The sequence below is a fragment of the Perissodus microlepis genome, chromosome 11 (assembly GCF_051167445.1).
Source record: "Perissodus microlepis isolate ML-2025 ecotype Zambia chromosome 11, ASM5116744v1, whole genome shotgun sequence".
In the NCBI taxonomy this organism is placed as follows: Eukaryota; Metazoa; Chordata; class Actinopteri; order Cichliformes; family Cichlidae; genus Perissodus; species Perissodus microlepis.
Window position 1 is genome coordinate 1,781,200 of NC_140471.1, and position 14,766 is coordinate 1,795,965.

Here is a 14,766-nt window from a genome sequence, read left to right on the forward strand (position 1 = left end):
AGAGCTTGACACAGACTCCATGAAGTGGTGGTCTTCTTGAGACATTCCTGCTTTATCATCACAGTGACGCTCTGGAAAGTCGTGGTTATACTTTCGTACAAGCAGTTGTTCCACGTTGTCGATGGCTATTCTGTTCACAATAGCACATGGTTGTACATCATTGGCTGCAGTATCTGTTTCTCTGAGTGGTCCATTCAGAATCCATCCAAGTGCTGTCTTTACGGCATATGGACCATTGTCCTCACTTGGGATCACCTTCCATGGCTCCAATATGGTGTATTCTTTAGTTCCAATGAGAAGCTCCACTTCAGCCTCAATATGAGGCAACCTCACCTCGCGGAGGTACGGCCACTTGTCAACCTCTTTCTGGAGTGGGATGTTCTCTCTGGAAACAGGAATACTTTTCTGTGTGAAGACCTTTGACAGTGCGATAAAGTTGTTGTCTGCCAGACTGCTGACTTCCAATTCTGTGAGCACATAACTCTCCTCTCGACTTTTGGAATTTATGGTCCTCAACGTTAGCTCGGTTCTTCTGCCTTGCACCTTCAACTGCCTTGCCAAGGCTTCGGTGCAGAACGATGCAGAGCTACCTGGGTCAATGAAAGCGTAAACCACCACAGCCTTGTCACTCTTGCAGGACTTCACCCTTACAGGTACAATGGCAAGCACGCAGCTGCCTCCAGCCCTAGTACAGGCACTTGTCTCCTTTTCTTCAGACAACCCTGCTGAGTATTGACCTCATCGGGAGGCTTCTCTTCCTCATAACTTGAGAAGTGCAACAAACTTGGATGCTTGAGTGAACAAACCTCGCACACCATCTTCTTTTTGCAATCTCTGCTCATGTGACCCTTTAGCAGGCATCCAAAGCAAAGTCCGTTTTTCTTCAAGTAGTCCACTCTATCCTTATGAGTCTCCTCTCTAATCTTGTAACACTCTTGCAGTGTATGAAGTTTCCCACAGAACATACAAGGTCTTGTGAAGGCGCAATTGAGTGACAGGTCACTCTGGTTCTTACTCACTCTGCTTCTTTTGTCCATTTCTGAACCTTGGTTAACCTTGATAGCAAAGCTGCTCCCATGTCTAATGTCTTTCTTCAACTTATTTCCTTGCTGTGGCTTTTTCACGACCTTGTCTGACACTGCTGTTTCAAGATCGCCAAAGAGTGGGTCGGACATGATCTTTGCTTGGCGTTCAACGAACTATGATGACCCTCATAGTTGCAGGGTTGTCCATCTCTTCCATATAGTCCACATCCTCCATGGCATTACGACAGCTCACCAGGAATACAGAGAATGCGCTCAACGCCTTTCCATCTTCAGCCTTAATTTGTGGCCACTTCGATGCCTTCTCGATTAGCGTGCTAGCAATCTGTAACTCATTTCCATATTTATCTTGAAGCAGCTGCAGAGCCCTTTCATACCCCCGATGTTCAGGCATATGCTGACAACTCCTCACAAGATCACGAGGCTCGCCTCGAGTATACTGCTCCAGAAAATATAGCTTGTCTGAATTGCTATCAGCTCTGGTGTCAATAGCGTGCATGAATGCCCTCATAAACGACCTGTACTCCAAAGGATCTCCGTGGAACACTGGCACATCCCTTTGTGGTAACCGAGCCAGCTGTTGGTTCTTTACAAGCATCTCTGTGATATCTGCCTGTTTCTGCATAACTTGATAAATCTCACTTGGTCCAGTCTCCTGAAGTGAGACACCATCTTGGCGTTGGCTCAGCCCCTGCAACGGAGTTCTATGTGTCTTAGGTATGGCCCCTTCTGCAGCACCTGAATCACCAGGATTCCTCCAAGAGGCAGACCTCTCTATCTCTGTTGGCTTCCCTGGTGTGTGTTTTACGTTGCCATGACCATTTTCGTTATTCATCTTCAGGAGGTCACGACGTGGCATTACCGTAAGTCTGGTTTCACTCACTTGAGACTTAACCCCTTCACATTCCTCATACACTTTCACTTTGGCAGTAGACACTGCAATGGCTGTTTCAATTTCCAGTCTTTCCTTCGCAGCTTTAATTTCTGCTTCTTTTAACTCTAGAGCTTGTTTTTCTTTCAGAGACGCTGCTCGTGCCATCAGTGCTGCTCTGTTAGCTTCTTCCTTGACGCGCTCTGACGATGCTGTCGACACCCTTGACGTGTTGGATACTTTAGACGTGTTTGACACTCTAGATGTTTTTGACACTCTGGATGCACTGTCCATGGGAGTTATCTCTTGATCACATGTTTGAATTTCAATCCATGTATTAACTCTATTAATGAACTGCAAACATCGTTCTGACATTGGCTGAAACCAAAGTTGTTGGTCAGCCTCCTTTTCCTCCTCATCTTTAATACACAGCAACACTGCATAATTGCATTCTTGAAACTCTTCATACAACTTCTTGTAAACTTTCAGTGCCTCTCTCACATCATTTACAGCCGGCAGAATTTCACGGCTCAAAAGTCGCTCAGTTTCATCTTCCTGTGCTGTCACTTGTCCTAATTTGCCTCTTCTCACCTTTGTGAGCTGATGCAGTTTGAACTCCAGACCTTTGTCTGTCATCGCCCTCTGGCTGTCATCACGCGTAACTACACCCACACTGTCATTAATGTCGTCCGCCATTGTAATTATATAACACCGCTAAGCCGTAATGATTTTCTTCGGCACAGCTGTCGGGTGGTGTACTGCACATACTCCTTTATGCTACTTCCACAGGTAAGATGCATCTGACAAAACGCTTTTTACTTAGCTGTTCGCCATGTTGTTGTGTGTGGGCGTCCTTATGCCGACGATCCGGTGACTTTTCTATGTCTCAGTCGGTGGCTCCACCGCGGAAAACATTCCTCCATTACTCGCTAGTTTTTTGACTTTTATGAAGTGGCGAATTTCTGTCCCAAGCTTCGAAAAAATAATTCTTCCACTTCTTAATGTGAGCTGTTCAGATTTATTTCTGACTCGTACATACAAACAAAAGATGTCACGATCAAAAAACTATTTGCTGCTACAGTGCACATTTCCATTGCCGTCCTGGCTCACTCTAACCTGCTACCACACATGCGCTGTAATGTTTTCTTACCCGACACAAATTAAACGCGCAGCATTTATTCTCTAACAACATATTATACAAAATCAAACATGTAACATAATAACTGAAACAGTATCAAAAATATTTCTCTATAGATTGGCTCTAACAAGGATGATGTTAATCTTAAATCTGTGCCTGAGTCAGCATACAGACACATGCCGCCCTCATCCTTTGATTTTGTTTGACACACTGTGTCTGGGTCACCTGTTTAACTCACTGGTTTCATGAATGTGTGAACTGTTGAACCTCTGCAGTCATACTGGTCTGTTTTGGGGACATCTAACAACAAATGTTAAAATAAGGACAACAATATCTGAGCTTCCCATAGTTGTAGCTCATGTGAAACTGTGATATGATCATGATCAGAACACAGTCTAATATTCTCTAACTGTTAAACCTGAACTTAACTTTTCAGGTTTAACAGTACTCATCCAGTACACTCAGAGAGTTATTGTGACTGTAATCGTTTCTTCTTTTTCTTCAAATAATTACTGACGCACGGGGATCTCTCCAGTATTCAACACTCAATTTAAGATTCATGAGATTATCTGTGAGAAGAGAACCCCCAACGCTGCTGATACAAATAATAAAATAATATTCTTGCATGCAACTGCAAACACTTCACACTTCAGGATCCTCGGTGGTGCTTGCCTCTCAGCAGCTCCTGACCTCTGGTTTGTGTACCGTGTGTGTCTGTGCCTCTATGAATAATTTACCCCATTAATAAAACCTCTCAGAAGTCCTCCAGTTTCACGAAGCCTGAATTAAAGAGTTGATTTGCAATTACAAAACCCATCTCAGGCCCTCACACAGTGCATCAGAAGTGCCCCTAAGAGTGTGTGGCTGGAGTATTTGTGGTCCCTTTTACTGATGCTCAGGGCAGACAGGTTGGTGGAGTGTGGGAGGTGCTGGGGTGAAGCAGGAGACTTGAGGGAGAGATGAGAGAACACGAGAAGCCTTGAGGCATAATCTGATAGCTGTGCCGACCTCTTCTTCCTGCTTTTCTCTTCAGCATTCTCCCCAAACGCTCTGCCTTCAGTGTTGTCCTCCATCAAGCATCCAAAAGGCCACATTCTTGATCCAGATCATTTTTAACATTGCTCCCTGTGGAACTCTAGAAAAGTGCCCACCGACAGTGCTGAAAGTTCACATTACTGCCAATGTGTAATAGTGGTGCTGTACATTATTGTCAGTAGGTAACCAGAATGGAAACAGGGGGAGATAGGTCAGCATTTTACATTAATATACCTTTTGGTACCACTCAAAAAAAGTCTTATCGTCTTTAAGGACATTTTGCAGAACATAAACTTGCTCCTTTTATGCTGAAGCAGATGTTGCACTCACATTAAATGCATTTCTTTAATGTTGCAATACAAAAGGTTAAAGTGGAAACATTCTCCAGTTTTCACTTCCTAATGAAACATGCGTTTGGTCCCGTGTGTCATGACCATTTATCTACTCTCCTCTTTGTGTTTTGTTTCTCTTGTTGTTTGTCATCTCTCTGTCTTCCTCTTTCCTTCTTTTCTTCCCTGTCCTCTTATTCCTCCTTGTTAACGTTACTATATAAAACACATTGAGATGACTATTATTGTGAACTGGCACTGTACACATATCACTGCAGCTCTAATTACTGTCAAGTTCACGTGTGTTGAATTTCCCCTCATTCACTTTGCTCTACAAAGTGCATCTACATTTAAAGTGTTTTGAAATACAGCCAGAATAAACCCTGTATAATACTGAAAATCCTATTATGCTGTATAATAAATATAATAAACAGGGGTGCACAGAACTGGTACACAGGTTGCGCAACAAAAATTAGGAATGCGTAGTGACACTTGTGTTACCAAGTACCTTTGCGTACTTATAGTTGCTGTATAATAAATATAATAAATAGGGGTGGGTTTTAATAATCGATTCATCGATTAAAATCGATTCTGACTTGGATAACGTGATATCGATTCATTAAAATCCTGAATTGATTTTTTAATATAAATGTATTTTGCCCGAAATTCCAGAATCTCAGGTCACAAAATTTTGACAACCACCAAACATTTAAAACAGTAAATGAGAGCAGGAACAGGCTTCTGCACAAAGACGTAAACACAAAGCGCGGACCCGCAGATCAGGATCAGTGAGATGTCGCCTTTTTCACCCAACGGCACGGACACGGTCGGGGCTGAAAGCCGACAGCTCGCTGATTCTGATGTTTTTTTTCCCTTTTACTTACTTCCGAAAAGAAAACCTAATTTCTGCCGTTCAATGGGCTACTGAACGAATTTAAACTTTCTAAAATTATGCAAAATGTAAAATGCTTAGCCGTGTCTAATAAAACTGCTGTAACTTCAGACGTAATGTTCATATGTTGATTATTGGGTTTCCTTCGTTTTTGATGTACTGTGGAATATTTTTATAAAATCCCAGGCCAGGAAAATCACCTTCATGTTTTTCAGTGTTTTATCTTCCGCTACTTTGACACAACGGCCTCTGCTGTGATGCTCACACCTTTGATAAAGTCTTGCCAGTGTCAGCTTCCTTCTTATAGATACAAAAATATGTAAATGTACTGATCTGAATTATAATATTTCTGACTGAGGCAAAATTTCCCCGATTCAAATCGAATCGAATCGAATCGTGGATCGAATCGATTCAGGACCTTGTGAATCGGAATCAAATCGATTCTAGAAATCAGTGACGATACCCAGCCCTAATAATAAATAAATTTTAACAAAACATTAGCAAGAGCTAATGTTTGTGTCAGCGTTTGTGGCAAGAAGGAGACCCAAATTTCCGGTCAAAGAGTGCATTTATTTACAGTGAGAATATGAACAATGTGTGATCGTTTCCGTCAACGTGCTCCCGACTCCCGAACAGTGCTCGCGGTACGTGGCGTGAATGGTGAAAACTCCCACACTCTGCTCCCGGGACACACTCCTCTCCAGGTTCCTAACAAGACGTGACGAACAAACACCAGCAAAGATAGTTTCACCTCAGAGCTGAGGATGTACTGACTACGTAACTCAACGAGCCACTGTCGACTGAAGCTCGGCAACACGGTTAAGTAGAGGCCCACTGACGAGGATGAGCGGCGTCAGCCTGTGAGACTTGCTTCAGTGTGGGAAAAACCTGCCGGCCTGATGATGCCCATAAACTGGTACGCTGGATACACACACACGTACACATAAAGGAGGAAGCAGGGGACCGCGAGGGGAGCCATCACAAAGGCAGGTTGACCAGCAAGGACTGCCAGACCATGACAGTTGGTTTGTTATCTCTAGCTGTTTCCTGAAGTCTTTCTCTGAGTTTACGGCATCAGTTTCTTCTAACAGAGTGATGATGCCAGGAATGTCATTCATACTATTGTTTATAAGAGCCATTCCTGATACTGGGGAAAAATTATTTTCATTTTATTATTATTTCTTTTCCTTTCTTTATTTTTTTTGTGCTATTTTTCTTCTCACACTGAACGAGTTTCAAAGATAAATTGATAATTGGTACTCTTGTCAGAGATTATTAAAGTGTTCTGATTCTGATTCTTCTTGAACAAGAAAAGATAAAAATTCCAAAAAGAAAGCAGAATAGTTTATAAATACATATCAAGATGTGAAGTCATTAAATCTAATACTTCAGGCCGTATAAACATGATCAAAATGAACATATTACCCAATTTTTTATATCTCTTCCAGCCACTTCCGCTGCCTCTTCCAAAATAATTCTTTGATAAGCTAAACAGTATCTTTAATTGATTTATTTGGAATAACAAAAAACCTAGACTAAGACTTTGCTTGTTGTACCTGCCAGATGAAAGAGGGGGGTTACAACTACCCAATCTTACACTGTATTACTGGTCTGCAAAACCGCGCTCAGCCACTTTTCCACTGAGACAGTTTTTAAAAAACACAATAGATATTTGGTATAGGGCCCATCAGTATATGGGAGATAAGTCTTCTATCTCTCGTTTTTCACCTATTTGGGCCAACACGTGTTTTAAAGCAGGAAGAGCCGATGGGGGTTTCAAAATATGGGCAGATACAGGTGTACAGAAGGTGGCAGATCTTTATAAGGATGGCAACCCTCTTACATTTGATCAGTTATGCGAAATATACAGCATCCCCAAAAACATTTTTTAAATATCAACAAGTTAAACATTTCATTATGTGAAAATATAAACAGACTGTATCTGAGCCACCATTATCACACTTGGAGAATGTCATACTTCAAAGGCAGGGTAGAGGTCACATCTCTTTATTCTATACAGCTCTATTAACACATGATAAAGAATCCGCCTGACAAGTTGGACGCATGGATGTCAAGTTGGACGCTGACATCCAAGAGGAGATACAGGAGGCGGACTGGGAAACTGCATGTTTAAAAGCTCAAAGGCAATCAATTAATACAAGGATGAAACTCCTCCAATATAAGTAGAACTGAATCGCTGGTCGCCTGTCATCCCAGATAGTTGCAGTAAATGTTTAGAGAAGGGCACTCTGTTTCACTGTGCATGGAGCTGTCCAAAATTACAGCAGTACTGGAAATCAGTCACGCAAACTCTATCTAAGATTGTTGGAGTAAATATACCTGTTGAAGCAAAAATGTGTGTGTTGGGTATAAATCCAAAGGACTGTGATTTTAGCTCCAGACAGCTAAAATTAATTGACTTTGGACTCCTGCAAGCCAGGCGGTTAATATGTTTGTATTGGAAGAAAATGGATGAACCTACAAGTAGTGACGTGCGAATCATGAACGAATCATTCAATACTCGAGAATCACTTTACTGACTCGTGAATCATAATTCAAAGGCCCAAATGAGTCATTCACTGACTCATCCCTGTTGCTGTTAGCAAACTAATTTCAGTAGTAGAAATATATCTAGCTTATAATTAAAATTGTGGGAAAAAAACAACAGCCAGTGTCTTAACAGAAACATTTCTGCTCTGGACTGGAAGAAAAAACCCTGAGTAGAAAGCTCACATCAAGACAATATTGCCGTACATTTTGGGAGGAACACCCTTGAACTGGTGCGGGAGTATGGAAGGGAATCAAGGAAAGTAGCAGATTATAGGAACCATCTCCGTTTCAACCTAAGATGCAGACAAAGCAGAGTTGTTCCTAAGAGCCTGCGCCTTGGATCCACTGTCAGGGGATACAGAGCAGACTTGATTCTACACAGAGCACAAAATCAGCTTTTAAGTGAAAGGATAAGACAGGTCCATTTCACTATAGATGCCCTCCAGATCGAGATCAGCCAGACTCTGCAGGAACTGGAAAGCCTTCTACCCTCTCCAATCTTAGAAGAGGTTTACAAGTTTGTGGACAAAGCTCAGTGGGCCCAACACTCTAAAGGAAAAGAAAGACAATGCAGGAAATTTCACACCTTGCTTTCAAAAACACTCACTCCTCATTCTGAACCTACACAACCCAGAGAAGAAAACACACCTGAAGACAGTCAGGAGAAATGGGTAAAGAACTTTTCAGACTGGAATCTCACTGAACCTGAAAAGAGAGTATTACCGAAGGACTCAGTTTTGCCATTTCTCCGCAACAGTTGCCCATAGTGGACCTCATCACAGCCACAGAAACTGCCATACGGATTAATACATTATCACAGACAGAAGCAGAGCAAATCAGGATGAAAGTCTCAGCCACCCTCTCCAGTGCCAAAGTCCCTCCGTCCAACCTCACAATACAAGAAAAGAAGGCCGTCGCTTCCCTGAGCAAAGACCACAACATCACTTTTTTACCAGCTGATAAGGGAAGGTGCACCGTGGTCCTAAACACTACAGATTACCACACAAAGATCACTACTCTCCTCAGTGACAACAATACCTACAAAGCCTTCAAGCGAGACCCCACAAGCAGCTACAAAAAGAAAGTTATAGTTTGCCTTCAGGACCTTGAAAAGGACAAAATCATTGACCGCCTTACATATCACCGCCTTTATCCAGGGGATGCCATACCCTGCATTTACGGACTTCCTAAGATCCACAAGGAAGGTGTCCCACTCAGACCCATAGTTAGTAGCATAAACTCAGCCACTTATAACATTGCAAAACACCTTGCTACCATCCTTGCTCCTCTCGTGGGGAACACCCCACACCACATCAAGAACTCCACCGACTTCACCGACAAGGTCCAGAAACTTACCCTGGATCCAGATGAAACCATGGTGTCCTTTGATGTAGTCTCTCTCTTCACTTGCATACCCACCATGGAGGCTGTGGAGACTGTTAGAAAACGACTACAAGAAGACAGCTCCTTGGAAGACAGGACCAACTTCACACCCGATCAGATCTGCACACTGTTAGACCTCTGCCTCACCACTACATACTTCAAATACAACGAAGGCTTCTACAGACAAAAACATGGCTGTGTCATGGGCTCCCCCGTGTCACCTGTTGTAGCCAACCTTTACATGGAGGAAGTGGAAAGGAAGGCTCTTGGCTCTTTCAAAGGAAGAGTACCCAGCCACTGGTACAGATATGTAGACGACACCTGGGTCAAAATCAAGACACAAGAAGTGGAATCCTTCACTGCGCACATTAACGCTGTGGATAAAAACATCAAGTTCACCAGGGAAGACACAAAGGATAACTGTTTGCCTTTCCTGGACTGCGCTGTGCACATTGAAGAGAATGGCAACCTCAACATCGAAGTTTACCGGAAGCCCACACACACGGACCAGTACCTCCTCTTTGACTCCCATCACCCTCTGGAACACAAACTTGGAGTAATTAGGACCCTACACCACCGGGCAGAACATGTTCCCTCTAAGCCTGAAGGGAAAAAGAAGGAACACACACATGTAAAGGAAGCACTCAAAACTAATTATCCTAATTGGGCATTCATAAAGTCAGCAAAGAGGCACAGAAAAGAAGATCAGACACCAGTGAGGGAGGATAAGAAGGACAGACGCAACAACATTGTCATCCCCTATGTAGCCGGTGTATCAGAGAAACTCAGGAGAGTTTTCTCCAAGCATGACATCCCGGTGTACTTCAGACCCAGCAACACACTCGGACACAAACTGGTTCACCCGAAAGACAAAACTCCAAAACACAGACTTAACAATGTGGTGTTTGCTGTACAGTGCAGCGAGGAATGCCCAGACCTCTACATCGGAAAGACCAAACAGCCACTTCATAAACGCATGGCACAACATAGAAGAGCCACCTCCACAGGACAAGACTCAGCAGTCCATCTGCATCTTAAGGATAAAGGACACTCTTTGAGGATGCCAATGTTCACATTTTGGACAGAGAGGACAGATGGTTTGAAAGAGGAGTGAAAGAAGCATCTATGTCCACTGTGAGCGACCATCTTTGAACAGAGGCGGTGGTTTACGACACCAACTGTCTGCCATCTATAATCCAGTTTTGAGTTCCCTCCCAGACGCCTTAACGCCCACTCACATCCTGGGCCATCTGACCTCAGGAAATCACATGATAAAGTGGGGCCAGGTTTCACAATGAGCTCACCCGAAACTCTGGCTGATTGGGACCCTCACCCATTTTCACACCTTGGCTCAGGTGATTAGAGGTTCATCAGGGGGGAAACTCCCACTGGGTTTAAATCTGGGACTCTCCACCATTTGACCCTTAGAACTAAAGAAGCTTCTCGGATGAGAGGTGAAACGTCTTCAAGCAACTTAAAGAAGTCCAGACCCTTCACTTTGCAAGCTCCTTTGACTACGATGACCTGGATGACTGAGAACCTTCACAGACATCAAGACAATAGCTCCTCGGTTCACAGTAGCATCCCTCTGCTAACATGCTAACAGCACATTTGAGTTACTCACCCCCTCCCTCCTGGCTCACAGCTTCTTCTTCTTCTTCGTTGACAACCAACATTAAGGAGCATTACCGCCCCCTGGCTCACAGCTCAGTGGACATTTAGATGAGAAAATATATATTTGACACATTTGAGGAAAATACTAATAAAATAAAATAAAAATAAATAAAATAAATGTTCCCTTTAGAAATCTTATTTTTTTTGCTCTATAAAAATAGTTGTTTTTCTTTTTCAATCACTCATCTTAGCAGTGGGATATACATGAAAAGAGAAACAAATTGAGTTTGAGTACAAATGTACATTTTTACACTCTCTGGGCAACTGACTCAGTGACTCAAATGACTCAAAAAACCCGATTCATTTTGGCGAGTGACTCATTCAAACTCAATTCAGTAAAAATAATCGAATTTACCATCACTACCCTCAAGTCATATGTGGGTGAAGGAGATGGCATCATGTATTGTATTGGAATGACTTACTTATATTGTTAGAGGAAAGGGAGTAGATTTAGAAGAAATATGGTTACATTTAACTGAGTTTCTGAGACATTATGAAGGGAATTAATTTAGAAAATGATACTTGGTGCTGAGTTTTTTTGTTTGTTTGTTTGTTTTTGTCATTTTTCTTTTTCTTTCTCGCATTGGTTTTATTTTATTTTATTTTTAAATCTATATTTGTTTATTTTGGGGACGATGTTGTTTAATATAAATCTTATGTTAACTGTACTATTATTCTTTGCTTGTTCTGTAATATAAAACTCATTAAACATTTTTGTTTTTTAAATCTAACACTTCATGCTCTCATGTTTTTCTGTACCAATGGATTTTGCATGTACTCTATCTGCCTTCTAACAGAAGAAGAATTAATTAAATATTTGTTTACAGATTGGTACCTGGGACCCTCCGAGTGGCCTAAACATGACAGACAACCAGAAAGGGAAGACAACTAATGTCTCTGACTCCTTGTCCAATCGATCCCTGGTGGTGTCTACTATACTGGTATGGTTACTTTTCTTTGAGATCTTAAGCTTAGGACTGTATAACATGACACCTCCTGTGGAGAAATATGTCATTCAGAGTTCTCTGGTCTATTTTTCTGGCTCTTTCAGAACAGTATTGCACAGTCTTCCTCATAGCTTACTACACAATAACAAGTGTGCTTTGAAACACATCGCTAAATCTTACTAAGGCTGCATCCACACGTACATGGGTATTTTTGGAAATGCAGATTTTTCTGTGCGTTTGCATCTTTCGTCCACAGGTAAACGGCGTTTTCGGTCATTGAAAACCGCAATTTTTTAAAAACTCCTGCCAGGGTGGAGATTTTCGAAAACTCAGTTTTTGCGTTTTTGCATTTACGTGTGAACGAGGAAAACGCAGTGTCAAAGGTGTGCGCCTTTTTTGACGTCACACTGTGCACAACGTTATTGTTTCAGTGAAATTAATTTCTACAATGGCGGACTTACACAAAATACTGTTACTGGTACTCTCTGCAGTGTTTAAATGCTTACATATACACACACAGTTACTGTCCCTCCAAACATAGGACTCAGTTCTGCTTCTATGGTAAATGGTAAATGGCCTGTATTTGTATTAAGTATTACTTAGTCCCTATGGACCCCAAAGTACACTACATTCAGTCATCCACCCAGTCACACACACATTCACACACTGGTGATGGCAGCTACATTGTAGCCACAGCTGCCCTGGGACGCACTGACAGAGGCGAGGCTGCCGGACACTGGCGCCACCGGGCTCTCTGACCCTCTGCTTCTATGCACCATCTTTGTTTACTCGGCCATTTCTACACGGTTAGGAATATATCGACACCTGTTGCTTTGGCATGTTCCCGGCAGCGTTTTCCTTTGTTTTTGGCATTTACATGTGGACGGGATTTTTTAAAAATGAAAACGGAAAATCTCAGTTTTCAAAAATACCCGTGTACGTGTGGACGTAGCCTAAAACTTTTGAGTACATTAGTTCATCTTATCAATTAGTATATAGTGTGCTGTCAAGACACAATGTCAATATGACACAATACGTTGTTATGTCTAATATGAACGTCAGTGCAGACACTGAAAGCGCAAGGCTCAAAAAAGCCTCCAATGCCTTCATCCTCCAGGAACTGCTTGGATACTCTCACCACCCAGCACTCAAAATGTGGTCATGAATATTTTGTACTTGTAAATCAGTTTTGTATTTGTGCATCTGTAGATAAGAAAAAGATTTGTGTGTGTAAAAATATTTACACAAGTTACAAATTCTTTTTGTTAAGGTCTGGTCACACATACAAAGCAAGAAAATCCTTGTGAAACTCTGCACTCAGAGGACATGACATTGACCCATCTGTTCTCTCATTGGATAGATAAATTTGTGATTGACATGACATTGACCAATCAGCTGAAAGGAAGAAAAATTGGCTCAAAATTCGTACTTGTGAGTTGAAACTTGAGTGGAAAGTTTCACACGGATTTTTTTGCTTTGTATCTGTAACCAGACCTTAACAAAAAAAAAATTGTAAGTTATGTAAATATTTTTACACACACAAATCTTTTTTACGCACACACAAATTCTTATCTACAGATGCACAAATATACGCATTCTGATTTACCAGTACAAAATATTTATCACCACAATTTGAGCCCATAAGTATCTTACTATCTTAACTTAGTATCACAGCAAAGTGTGAAATGTACAAGCATGCAGAAGTTGCAGTAAGTTACAGTGAGCTTCAATAACAGCAGAGGGAGATATTTTATTTCAAGTCATGAAAATAATCACAGGAAAGCATTAAAATGTAAATACATATTAGCTGCCAAGGTTAATAGTTTCTGGTGATTAATGACCCTCGCATGTACTTCATATGTCTTTTGATCACTAACGACCTCTTGGCTTTGAATACATTATCTCCTCCAGCTGCAGCTGCAGCTTCTGCATGCATTAATGCAGCTTCCGCATGGGTGTCCATGTCACGCTATGGAGAGATAACGCTTGAAATGGGCACAGTGGACTGGCGTGTTAAGTGCATCCTTTGCCATGATGCTGGGTTGAGAGATCTGAGCATTCCTCAGTGGATCTGCCTGCTCAGACCATCACTGATTGACTGCCAAACCAGACATACTGAATGAGGTTGCAGGCACCATTACATTCTCCCCAGCTTCCACAGACCCTTTCACATCTTTCAAGACTGAATGATTGTGAACAAAAATCTACTTTCAGTGTTTTATGTTTAGTATTTATAGAACTCACATTAGTGTTTTATTATGGTGCTTAAGTAATTTTAATACCAATGAAAACAAGAGACATATTGATACACGAGGATCTGGAAACTAAACATTTCGTGTAATTTTTCAGTTACATTTAATTACATGGCTCCTGTGCTCGTGGGCATAGGCGTCATGAAAATGTTGCTATCTATGTAATGGAATACATGAAAATCATTCAGGTGCAACAAATACAGAGGCCCTTAAGCTCATCTCTTTCACTTTGAAATAATTGCTCCCAAATCTTTTCATTAATTAATCACACCTTATTTAATATTAACGCCTCCATGTTAGCACACATAAAAGCTACCCCCCTCCCCCCCAAAAAACACTCCTTTCTTCTTTTGTTTCTTCTTTTTTATTAGCTTGTCTCGAGATATAAGAGTCATGAGCTGACTGTCAATTATCAACTCACATCTGTCTTTTCTTGGAGGGCAGGGGGGTCAGCCTGCTTTGTGCTCATGATGCACCTCTACACTTCTAAAGTTATTAACTTGTCAAAAGCTTATTTGTGTTTCAGCAGTGTTTCTGCTCATGTTCACGGCTTGTATAAATTTTAGAAATTACGTACATCAGAAATATTATTGGCTGGCTGAAAACAATAAGGACAGATGACGTAATGTTTATTAGCAAAAACAAATAGCTT

General features: G+C 41.6%; 1 protein-coding gene across 3 annotated transcripts in view; it reads left to right on the forward strand.

Annotated features, from left to right (window-relative positions):
• Positions 1 to 14,766, forward strand: part of grik2 (glutamate receptor, ionotropic, kainate 2) — a 346,843-nt gene that overhangs the window by 215,761 nt on the left and 116,316 nt on the right. For all 3 annotated transcript variants that reach the window (XM_084942889.1, XM_084942892.1, XM_084942890.1), the window contains exon 10: positions 11,743 to 11,856. In XM_084942889.1, the coding sequence (XP_084799015.1) occupies positions 11,743 to 11,856 (114 nt within the window). The remainder of the gene's footprint in view (positions 1 to 11,742; positions 11,857 to 14,766) is intronic.